Source organism: Penicillium antarcticum, assembly GCF_028974205.1.
Source record: "Penicillium antarcticum strain IBT 31339 chromosome Unknown utg000010l_segment0_segment0, whole genome shotgun sequence".
NCBI lineage: Eukaryota > Fungi > Ascomycota > Eurotiomycetes > Eurotiales > Aspergillaceae > Penicillium > Penicillium antarcticum.
In genome coordinates this window covers 33,406-44,951 of record NW_026695308.1, presented here as the reverse complement: position 1 = coordinate 44,951, position 11,546 = coordinate 33,406, and the positions used below count along the sequence as shown (strand labels likewise).

Sequence of the window (11,546 nt, the reverse complement as noted above, 5' to 3'; positions counted from 1 at the left end):
GGTTGGGGAGGGTATCACTGTGGCGACCGAACGAACAACCATGGCTTATGGATGTTAGTCATCTCATCAACATCTCGCAACAAGTTATTTCCAGAAAGGTTAGCCGTACTGTTTTGTGAAGCGGTATAGTACAGGAATGTACCTTGTGCAGAGAGAGCTGAAGCACTGGTCACTGTTTGGGACAAAACTTTCCTATCATGGCAGGAGTTGCAGCAAAAGCTCAAAGTTCGCCCCATGCCCCGGCCAGAAGCACAACTGAGACATGGGAATGGCTAGTTTGGCCGTTAAGCCAGTGAGAGTTTTGATACTGCTGTATGGCATGAAAGTGTCTCGGTTTTGGTATATGGCAGGAAGTCGAGAGCGTGGGCGTTGCCGGCGTGTAGGAAATGATTTCCACTCAATCATGACGTCCGTTACGCCTGGGAGCTATGATGATTGCACATCATACACAGGCCATACACAGGATGCTTGAAAGCCATTATCGCTCACTTTAACCCCTGCCTCGTGCCTGCCCAGGTCAGCAATTACCTCGATGGGTCGTGAATGGGGGGCGGGAAGGATGTCCAGCGCTTTTTTGTGGGCTCCCGAGAGTACATAATCTGCATTCACTTTTGCTGACTACTGGATCGCCCCTGGACTATCACAAGCCACCATTTCACCACCTTTCGCCCGTTTTGTGCGACCGTTTGACCCCTCTTTCTCTGCCTTATCCTTCTTTCGTCGGACTCTTCTTGTACGTTTCCAGCTACTTGGCAATCGATTGAATCTTGCCCACCACCGAGACCCAAACCATCGCACTTGAGCCAGTTCGAAAACGAGAGGAGCATTGCTGCTCCGGGTGTTGACCATGAATGAAAGTAGTAGGAAGGTCCCTATTGGCCGTTTACCAAACGAAAAAAAGCTACAAGATCGAGGAATACGTACTATCCGGGCTTGTGACGGCTGTCGACATCGCAAATGGAAATGTGATGGCAAGAAGCCAAAATGCACTCGATGTCAATCTCTGGACCAAGCAGCCTGCATATATTCTGAGTCAAAACGTATCGCAGAGCGTAAGCAACTGGATGCGTCCTTGGTCAAAATCGAAGTCTACGAGGAATTGCTCAGGGACATCTTACGTGATGTCGATGAGCCCATTGGAAATCGTATTATTCGCGTCTTGAAGGTATATTGCATCGGCCCATATTTTCAACACGTTATGTACTGACATGTTATAGGGCTCTCTTCCAGAACCGACCACAAAGACGCGTCCGGATAGCCCCTCTAGTGATTCCTGCTCGTCTGTGGGATCACTGCACGATATTGACAGCGTCAACGAAGACCTCAACCGGAGCGAAGCAAGTAGGGCAACAGGCTACATTGGGAAAAACTCGGAAGTCGCGTGGATGCAACGGCTTGTATCAGAGGCCACGAAACAAGGTTCTGCTTTCAAAGATCAACAAATCTATCGACATGACCAAGGCGCCGTCGATGACTCTATTTCTTCAGCAAATTATCATCTCGACCATGACCGTCTTGTTGAGCTGGACGTGAAGAATGCTTTCTCGTTACCACCGAAAGCGCTGGCTGACCACCTGCTTCATACATACCTCAATCGTGTTCATCCCTCCTTGCCAATTATTCGAAAAAATCTATTCCTAGAACAGTATAATCGCGTTTTCTCCAGGCACCTGCTGCGGCCTGGAAGAAAGTGGTTGGCTGTTTTAAACATGATATTTGCGATTGGCAGTCAAATCAGCAGGCTTTCTGAGCGAGTGGCCCAGAATGACGATAACGAGAAGTTATTTTTTGCCCGAGCAAAAGCCCTGAATATTTCCGAAAATGTGCTTTTTGACCATGCAGATCTGCAGCAAATTCAGGCGGAAGCTCTTATGGCTTTTTACCTCCTGAATTTGTCGCAAATCAACAGGTACGGCTTTAACGCTAATGAACGATGTTAACTAATTTTGTAGGTCGTGGAAAATGGTTGGAATCGCCATACGCTCGGCTATTGCCCTTGGTCTTAACCTCCGAATCAAGGACAAGGGAATTGGTTTGCAAGCAAATGAGGCCCGCAAAAGGCTATGGTGGTCGATATACTACTTGGAACACGTTCTTTCCGCTATGACGGGCCGAGTCTCCTATCTTGGAGATGGATGCTGTACCGTTGGTCCACCGGTTCCCTTGATAAACCTTGATGGCCAATTGCCTGATCCTTGTCACCCCGAATATGACTCGCCGGCCCAACATTACGACATAAGCTGGTCTATTTCTCTGAAGAACGAGCAGTTACGACTTCAACAGAAGTGGTTGAGACCTGTAGAACCCAACGAGTCGACCTATTTCTTTTATCTAATGGATCTCACTTTCATGACGCAGACTTTCACCAATCAAGTGTATAGCACCAACGTCCTCCAAAAAGGATCCGCTCACATTGAAAGCCGCATTATCTATTATAGCGAAAAGATGGACCAATGGGTGTCTGGCTTGCACCCTTTTTTTGCCTTTGAGGATAAGCTTGATCCACCATCGGGGACGAGATCACAGAGCCAAGTTTCACTGGCTCTTCACTATTACAGTGCCCGTATCCTCCTTAATCGTCCATGTTTCGCTCGCCCAAAATTTGACCAGAAGAGTGGAACCAGGGTTGAGCGCTCACATTTCCAAGTTTCACTGGCTCTTCACTATTACAGTGCCCGTATCCTCCTTAATCGTCCATGTTTCGCTCGCCCAAAATTTGACCAGAAGAGTGGAACCAGGGTTGAGCGCTCACATTTCACCAACGACACCGCGTTGGTCTGCCTCCGTGCGTCCCTAGCGCTATTACGCGTATTGCCACGCCAGCCAGATATAGGCTGGGCCCATAATGTCACGCCACGGTGGTGGCTACTTCATTTCCTCGTGCAATCTACTACGGTCTTACTCTTGCAGCTGTCAACTGGCCCGGTTTCTGTTCAGGCATCGAATGATGCCACAGCTAAGATTAGTGCCGGTTCCCCCGGGACAACTGAATCGCCTGATGTCGTCTTGGCTTCGGTGAAAAAAGCACTTTCCTGGCTATACTGCCTTGGCATGACTGATGAGTCCGCTCGTCGGGCCTTTGAGCTTTGCAGTACCTCTCTTCAGCGCATAGCCCTTGACATTGACAAAGACCTTGATCTCTCCGGTGTACCTGTTACTACTGCTCAATCGAGCAATTTTGGTTACTCGCAGAAGCAGCAGCCAACCTCATTGGAATCATCTACGAGATTGCCATCGCTGCTGCCAGATCTGGTTGGTCACGATCAGCCGTCTTCGCAGTCAATGACTAGGGACGGTAACGGGAGCGATCACAAGCTGTTTTGTGGATCAGCTGATTCTCGACCATCTTCTGAGTATCTGCAACATTATTCTGCTATAGTTGATAGTGATGTTGATATGATAGAGTGTATTTGGGGCCTCGATGACTCTGCTTTTGAGGAGATGCTGTCAACGATAGAGTCCGACATTTAGTTTTCTGCTTCTTACGTGATACAGTATTTTAACCCAAAGTTCACACAAAGATCTGATTTCTGGGGTATGATATTTTAGCCAAAGCGAAGTCATCGACGCTGATCTGGTTTGGCGTCCAACTTATATCTCAGCTTGCGCGGAGCTACTGTTTCAGGCGACCTTAATAGAGCAGTTGCTTATACTCAATAGTTCAAATCCTTTTTGCAGAGCAAAAATCTTGATCTTGAACAAAGCGACCGCATTCCTTCATAGATCACAGCTGAACATTTATCTGGCGCGATAGTGGATGGCTTGTATCGCACATTCCGATTGTTTAGCGTATAACCTCATGAAGCCATTTGAGACAAACAATATTGATTAGACCTGCATATGTGATCAGCTTCTCAGGGGCTTGTTCATTTGCGCAGTTCCTGTAGTAAAAATTACAGCACATACGCTTTATGTTATTAACCGCCTTGGTAAATCTACCAGCACTAAATAGTACAGTCTAATTCACAGCGCTGAATTGTTATGCGGCCTTTGAATACATAGACTATACAGTTTGAGATGCTACATCATGACCACTATCTTCGTTCTTGCGCTGTGAAGCGAACATTCAGATAAAAGAGCCCAAACCATCTCGTGAAAGTCTGCTATCGACATTAATGAGCAAAGTATAATTGGACTACATTTGATTTTGGTAGCAAAAAGAAAACCTCAGCTAAAATTCAAAAGATGTCAAAGAAAACAAATAATCATAGCGACTGGAATGATACAAAGTAAAGCTCAGGACATTAATCTTCAACAAGCCTTCTCTCGTCGTGAAAGCACTCTTAGTTCCCCGGAAACGAATTTATGTTAACACAAAACCATCACAACTGAGTGAACCAGATGAAGTCGGAAGTGGAGTTTCAACAGATGTTGAGTTTGAGAGGGACCTCAAAGTGGACGAGGAGCTAGACCTTGACAGAGTCGAAGATATTAGACAATGTATCGATCGGATGAAGAAGTCTCAATCTCCAATCAAAAATATCGTAGCCAGCAAACAGTCATCGACCACTGTATCTCTTTTTATTTTGAGACTCGACATAAAAACAAATAAGCTGTTCGTGCCGACAGTACGAGCAATTTGGGATATTTCTGTCACATTGTGCGTTGCTCTCTCGGCAACATTTGCAGGGTATAGCGCTCAAGTGGGGGGTAATGGCCTCTTGATTCAATGGCGTATTTCCAGCGATCGCTGGTCTATCTTGATAATCAAGAATGCTGTTATTTGCACCGCAGAACCAATTTCTCACTGAAACAAAGACGGTTGGTTGAGGCCTGCGTACAGTTAGCACGGAGACCGAGCATTCGTCTTGTATATTCAATAAATTCTAGACTTGCATTCTGTTCTAGGTGAAGATGTACGGTATGAGTGGGCAGAACGAAGTTCGTGAGATGAGGATACGTAGTCCTCATATATCGCAAGGTATGAGGTGGCCTGATTTGTATGCCTTGCCGTGAGAAATCTGGCCGGGCCGGGGAGACTTCTCACATAAATATGGCTAATTGAAACTTCTGTTAACTGAGTTGCACGGAAAACGAAATTTAATATACTCTGAGCGATATCCATCATATGGTGACAAAGTACCTAACCAATGGCAGCTAGTACGGATCCGGGTGCCAAGTGAGGGGTTTCAGGGTAAAAGTTTTCTAAGCTTTGTGGAGCCTGCCCAAGTATACTTTTATTCACTATTCCCTTTGAGAAACGGCAATGTAGCACGGAACGTCATAAGCTGCAGTTGGCCGAGCTCCACATAAGAGTCGGGTGTGGCATTAGTGGCAGCGACGGGCTCGGAGCGGCGACGCAAGGGAGGGACAGTCTTTGGGGTGGTACTCTGTTTCTTCAGCGACGCGGCTCAAAATTCCAGCACGCCCAAGAAGTTGTTGTTGTAGTTCAGAGGTATGAATTGAGTTGTTATTTCCGAGGGATACATGAGCCTATATATACAACAATGAGCCAAGTTGATTAGAAATCAACTTAGTCGTCTATATAGACACTTCGGAGCTAATTCCGACGGTACGGCTTGGTTCCTGATCTGCACCAGCCTCATATCACAACATTCCCCTTCAGGATCGCTTTGCTGGCAAGGCGATACTGGATTAACGCTGTGTAGGCAAGCCTCGGTAAAACCACTCAAAAACCTTCGTGGGAAAATAAAGTGGAAAGAGCGCCTGCGCTGTCACGTTTGTTGCCTCCGAGTCTCCAAGGCTTCGATTCCTAGAAGACTACAGAACTTGGCAAAAGCCGTAGGTCCCAACGGCTTGGTGAGACCGTCAGCGGCCTGTTCCTGAGTAGGAACATATTGAAGACCAATCTCGCCAGCATTCAGCACTGCTCGCTGATAATGGAATTTCACGTTGAAATGTTTGGTCCGTTTGTGGAACTCGGGATTGCGCGAGAGGGCAATAGCGGACTGGTTGTCAGCCATGATGTTGGTGACCGGGGACCGGTACATTTGCGTTTCTGCTAGGAAGGTGCGGAGCCACTGCAGATGTAGAAGGGCATTGTATTGTCCAATGTACTCGGCATGAGTCGTCGACGTGGCCACTTCCCCCTGTCTCTTGGACGACCAGGAGACTGGTGCGCCTGCAAGTTGGAACACATAGCCAGACGTGGAGTATGCCCCATCAGTGACGACGGAGCCACCGAAGTCGGCATCTGTGTATCCGATCAACTGACCACTGCGGTATGTAATGCGATGGCATTGCGTGGCTTTGACATAGCGAAGCAATCGCTGCAGGGCAACCTGATGGTGCGATTGCGGCTGAGACGTGAAGCGACTCAACGTGCCCAGCGCGAACGCAATGTCCGGCCGCGTTCCGACCATCAGATACATCAATGAACCGATGGCGGTTGCGTATCGTGCTTTTGTTTCCTCATCCGGAGGTTCTTCGTCTGGGCGGCGATTCAAGTCTTGCTTGGGATTCATAGGGGTAGATTTCGCCTGGCAGGTTTCCATGCCAAAGTCGGAAAGAACCTTTTGGATGTACTGTTGTTGGTGAATGGAAACGGCTCCGTCGGCATGGTAGTCTAATTGGATCCCGAGGAACGAACGTGGAGTTCCAAGGTCGTTCAATCGGAATTCTTTTTCCAGTGCTCGTTGCACTTGGTCTATCTCGTGCGAGGTTGATGCAGCAACGAGAAAGTCATCGACGTAGACGCAGATCACGCAATTGGATTTATAGAACACGCAGTTGTCCGATTGTGCCATGGTGAAGCCATGAGCGGCCAGAACGCGGTGGACGCATTGGTACCAAATCCGCGGGGCCTGCTTGAGTCCATACAAGGAACGACGAAGCCGGCAAACATATCCCGGTTCTTCGAAGCCTTCAGGCAACTCCATGTAGATGGAAGAGTCAACGTCACCATGTAAGAATGCAGTGACCGCATCAAATTGGTGAAGCTTCCATCCTCGTAACACGGCGCTGGCGATGATGCAGCGGACCGAGTCCATCCGTGACACCGCAGCAAATGTTTCATGGTAGTCGATGCCGTGCTTCTGCCGGTAGCCTTTGATGACCAGTCGCGCTTTGCGCGTTCCGTTGGTTTTGGTCTTAAAGACCCATTTGCAGCCGATCACATGATCTCCGGCGGGTACGTCTGTTCGTAGAACCTTTTCCCATGTTCCGTGTTCGAGAAGAGACGCATATTCTTTCTGGATGGCTGCCCACCATTCCAGTTGATTCGGGCACGACACGGCCTCGTGGAAAGTCGACGGATCGACTGTGCGCGCAGATGCAGTATTCAGTGCGCCTGCGGTGTACACTTTGCCAAGTGATTCCAGTAAGCGCCGTGAGGGTCTTCTTCTGCGGCCATAGATGGAATAGCCGAGGTCCTGTGTGGACTCTGCTTCCTGTTCGATTGGATTGACCGGTGGAAGTGTTTCCACATGCTGAGATGGCGTTTTCAGTCGTTCAGCCAAACCTGGAGGCGATGCTGGTGGCGTAGGCAGTGCGCTAGATGGAGGTGGCACCACTGGTGAAAAGACAGGTGATGGAGGAGCGTTGTCCGGGAGGTCGTTGCCTGTTTCCCCCTCGATGAGTGGCGCCACTGGGGTCCTCTCATCGAACTCGACATCACGGGAAAATACTGTCTTACCTGAATGAATTTCATACAGCTTGTACTGGTTCGGTTCACTGTAACCTAGCAATCGGCACTCGGAGGATCTGGGTCCAAGTTTGGCTCGATGCTCTTTCGGGATCAACACCCATGCGCGGGAGCCAATCCGTCGCAGATGCAACAGCGAGGGCGGCTTCCCGTAAATGATTTCGTACGGGGTCTTCTTCTGCAAAATCGATGCTGGCGCGCGCAACTTCAGATAGACCACCGTGTCCACAAGCTCGGTCCACCAGGAAGGAGGAAGGTTCGCATCAGACAGGAGCGTGTTGATCCGCTCCCGGATAGTGCGATTCGTGCGTTCGGCCAGACCATTCTGTCCTTTGCAGTATGGTGGCGAGGTGTCAAACTCAACTCCCTGGGTCTCGAGGTGTGCTCCGATCGGCAGGTATTCTCTCCCGTTGTCGGTGAGGAACCTCTTGATCTGGGCACCGAACTGTCGGTGCACCCAGGCCGCAAATAGTCGGAACTTCTGGAGCGCTTCATGCTTCCATCTCATGGCATATGCCCACGAGCCACGAGAATAATCGTCAGTAAAGGTGATCACGTACCTGGAGCCATCTTTGGCGATCGGCATCTCCATGATGTCCGAATGGATCATTTCAAAGATTCTCGTTGAATGCAGACGTGGCCGTCTTGCACGGGAGTTCCTCTTCTGATGCTGCTTACCCGACATACACGCTGGGCACTGCGGCGTTGCCAGCAGCTGCGCCTGCGTTAGCGGTCGGTACGGAGTGCCGGTCTGCCGGAGGACCACCCTCAAGTCTCCCCGGTTCAGATGTCCCATCCGAGCGTGCCACAACGCTTCGGAGGCCTGGTCCACTCCTTTGCACGCATCTTCCTCGAGTATCACAGCTTCACCACCGAGTTCAGAGGTTGACGTTGCGCATTCTGCGTCACTTGACTCCTGAGGGTCGTCGACGTCCATGGCCACCGCCTGCGGTTCCAGGGAATCTGCATGGCCACAGGTCGCCGGCGCCCTCGCCAGTTGGACTCGCTCTCGAGATCTTCTGCTCACATGGCACCGCAGGATCAACAGATCCTCCTCCGCATGGTAGGCAGTCCCCACGGTCCGTCCTCGGCGTTGCACAAAGACGTTCTGTGGGTGCGCCACCACCGAGTAGCGGTCTCGCAACAGCTTCGGCACGCTGATCAGGTTCATCCCGACGCGTGGCGCGAAGTATACATTCTTTAACACCAGGGGTTGGTTGAACTTCCCCCGGAGCGTGAGCTTCACCGTACCAATCCCTTCGGCTTCCACTGGATCGCCCGCCGTGTCCAGCATCTCGCGGTGGGGCCGCAGACTGCTGAAGCAGCTCCGGTCCCAGCAGATGTGGCTGGTGGCGGCCGAGTCCAGGATCCACCGGGGTTGCGGTGCGTGGGTATAGAGGGTCGTCACCCTCGCCCTCACGATATTGATCCTCGGTCTCTTGGAAGTCGGCGGGCCCTGCCGATCTTCTCTCTGGCTTGACAGTATATTTTGCATGTTGTTTCTTGGTGAGCCGGAAGCACTCCGTTCAGCCTTCAGGGCATGGTCCCTAGGCGGGTGAATTTCGCGCTGTTTCTTCCAGCACTCCGCGACCACATGGCCGCGCTTCCTGCAGTAGGTACATTTCTTGGGATTTCTCTGCACTGCATTTATTGACGGTCCTGGGACTCCCTGCGGGGGCACGGGAGACTCCTTTCGTCGGACCGTCTGCTCGGCGTTGGACAGCCGATTTCCGATCGTGGTCGGGTTGACCGGATCCTTGTCATTCTGGATCGCATCCACAACCAGGATGTATTCCGGTCCGATCTGCGTGAGCAGAATTGCAATATGTGTCTTGTCACCGATTGATCCTGGAGCAATGGCATTCAATCGATGTACAAGCAGCCGTACGCGATCAACAAAATCACGCGCACTGGCACATCGTTCGCCGGTTGTCTCGCGAAGTTGAGCAAACAGTTCGCAGAAAGTGGCGAGTTCCATTCGCCGGTACCGTTCTTCAAGTTCATTCCAAAGGTCACGGGACGTCTCTAGTCCCGCGACATGAATGCTGATGTGGGGGGACAGGTACCGGAAGATGGTGTGGTAGGCCTCGGCTTCGCGGCGCGACCATTCACGGTGGCGCTCGAATGCCTGGACCTCCACTTCGAGGCGCGCTTCAATGGCTCGCTGCCTCACCGCCCCATTGAGGTGGGGCTCCACCAAGGGGTGGATGTCCGCCGTAATAGGTTTGGCGTACTTGAAGAGACAGTCGGGACGCTGAAGGTCGCCCGACACGACATCCCAGACCTGCCTGGCTTTGAGGTAGGAGGTCATGAGACGTTTCCAGGTCGCGAAGTTATCGCTTCCCGTCAGAGGTTCGATGGCCGTGACGGCTCGGTCAGGAGAGTCATGGACCAGAGCAGACATAGTGATGATTGCGAAAGCGGGGTAGATATATAATCAAGATTGATGAGATGATTCTCAGATGAGTAGAGACGGCAGCCGAGATTATGCTCCCGGGCTCATAACCTGTTGTAGTTCAGAGGTATGAATTGAGTTGTTATTTCCGAGGGATACATGAGCCTATATATACAACAATGAGCCAAGTTGATTAGAAATCAACTTAGTCGTCTATATAGACACTTCGGAGCTAATTCCGACGGTACGGCTTGGTTCCTGATCTGCACCAGCCTCATATCACAACAATTGTGAAGTATATTTCAACGTTGATTGACGACATCCACCAAATCGTGCGTCTTTTCTGGAATTCTGATGTTTGCTTTCCACTCTTTGATGCGACTGCATCACAGGACAAGGACTTTGTCGTGAAAACGTGCCTGGCTAGGGATGGTAATCGAATAGTGCTAAAGTCGGTACTGTAAAGTACTGAAATTTCATAGACAACCCAAATTTCTGATGTTGCCAGTTTAGCGTACATAGTTAGGCATGTCTCCGCCCCACCAGTGTGCTTGATTTTTCGATCAGCAGGGCAGGGGTTCGAGTCCTACCGATACTGGTTTTTTTTTTCTTGTTCAAGAACTGAATTTCCAAAAGCACCTGTGTTATGGCCACCTCCTTACAGCCTAATTGGAAGCTCCGTGCACGCCTCTCGCATTCCTGAACGACCTGAGGCGGTGGCGTCTTATCTTGCCGTGAATGTCCAAGATCCTGCCTTAGGCTCTGTGTTGCCTTTCGATTTCGCGGCTTGTGCTGTCAAGCTGAACGCTCTTTGTCTGGTCTTCATTTTAGAAACGCACGCAAAAAGCTCGGGTTCCGAAACTAGCTCGAAGCAAATAAAGCTTTTCCCATCACGAACCCTGATCATGTTGCCCAAGTCGTCCTCCTGAGGCATCCAGGCTCTGCCGACGCGACTCCACACGAGTTGTTCTGCAGGGAGAGTGTAGCAACTACACGCGCGCGAAACGGTAAGCTGTGATTGTCGTTCAATGCAAAAATTACTCACCCTTTCCCTTTGCCCTGATACTCTGCCCCTCGAGGGGTCATATATAGTTCTCTCTGACGACCACTGGCTGGGTCCGATGGGACGGTTTCTTCGTTGTTGCCCTCGAGCTCATACATTCTGTTCTGGTGAGGTGGTTAAGATCAGCTTCTCGCCACAGAACCAGAACGTCCTTCAGGGACAGAAGGATTGACTTACTTGAAGCATCGCCCTGTAGCTGATCATAGTGTCTTGGGCTGGGATCGCCGCAATCAATACACAGAAACATAAAAGGACGGGTAGACGTGGAATCAACATTACGCGATAATTTCATGGAAAGCCAGAAGGCCCAGGAGGGAGAAGAGGTCTTTATCTACTCTACTAGCCCGCCGAAGATCAACGAGGCCTGCAAGTGGATCAATATTTCTTTCTATCGGATTTCTGCAGATTCCTACATTGTACACAGGCCTATGTGTAAATCGGGTCTGAGGGAAATGACCGTATTGATTGAGTTAGCTACATAACCG

General features: G+C 50.3%; 2 protein-coding genes across 2 annotated transcripts; one reads left to right on the top strand and one right to left on the bottom strand.

The window, feature by feature from the left end:
- Nucleotides 1-847: 847 nt before the first annotated feature.
- On the top strand, nt 848-3,471 carry N7508_011044 (uncharacterized protein; the record flags this gene model as incomplete). The annotated part of the gene is made up of 3 exons (XM_058469104.1): nt 848-1,165; nt 1,218-1,909; nt 1,953-3,471. The coding sequence occupies 3 exons, from the start codon at nt 848-850 to the stop codon at nt 3,469-3,471; spliced, it is 2,529 nt and encodes an 842-aa protein (XP_058314082.1).
- A 2,204-nt stretch (nt 3,472-5,675) lies between these two features.
- N7508_011043 (uncharacterized protein) lies at nt 5,676-10,007 on the bottom strand (the record flags this gene model as incomplete). Its single annotated transcript, XM_058469103.1, has 1 exon — nt 5,676-10,007. The coding sequence occupies one exon, from the start codon at nt 10,005-10,007 to the stop codon at nt 5,676-5,678; it is 4,332 nt and encodes a 1,443-aa protein (XP_058314081.1).
- Between the last annotated feature and the right edge of the window lie 1,539 nt (nt 10,008-11,546).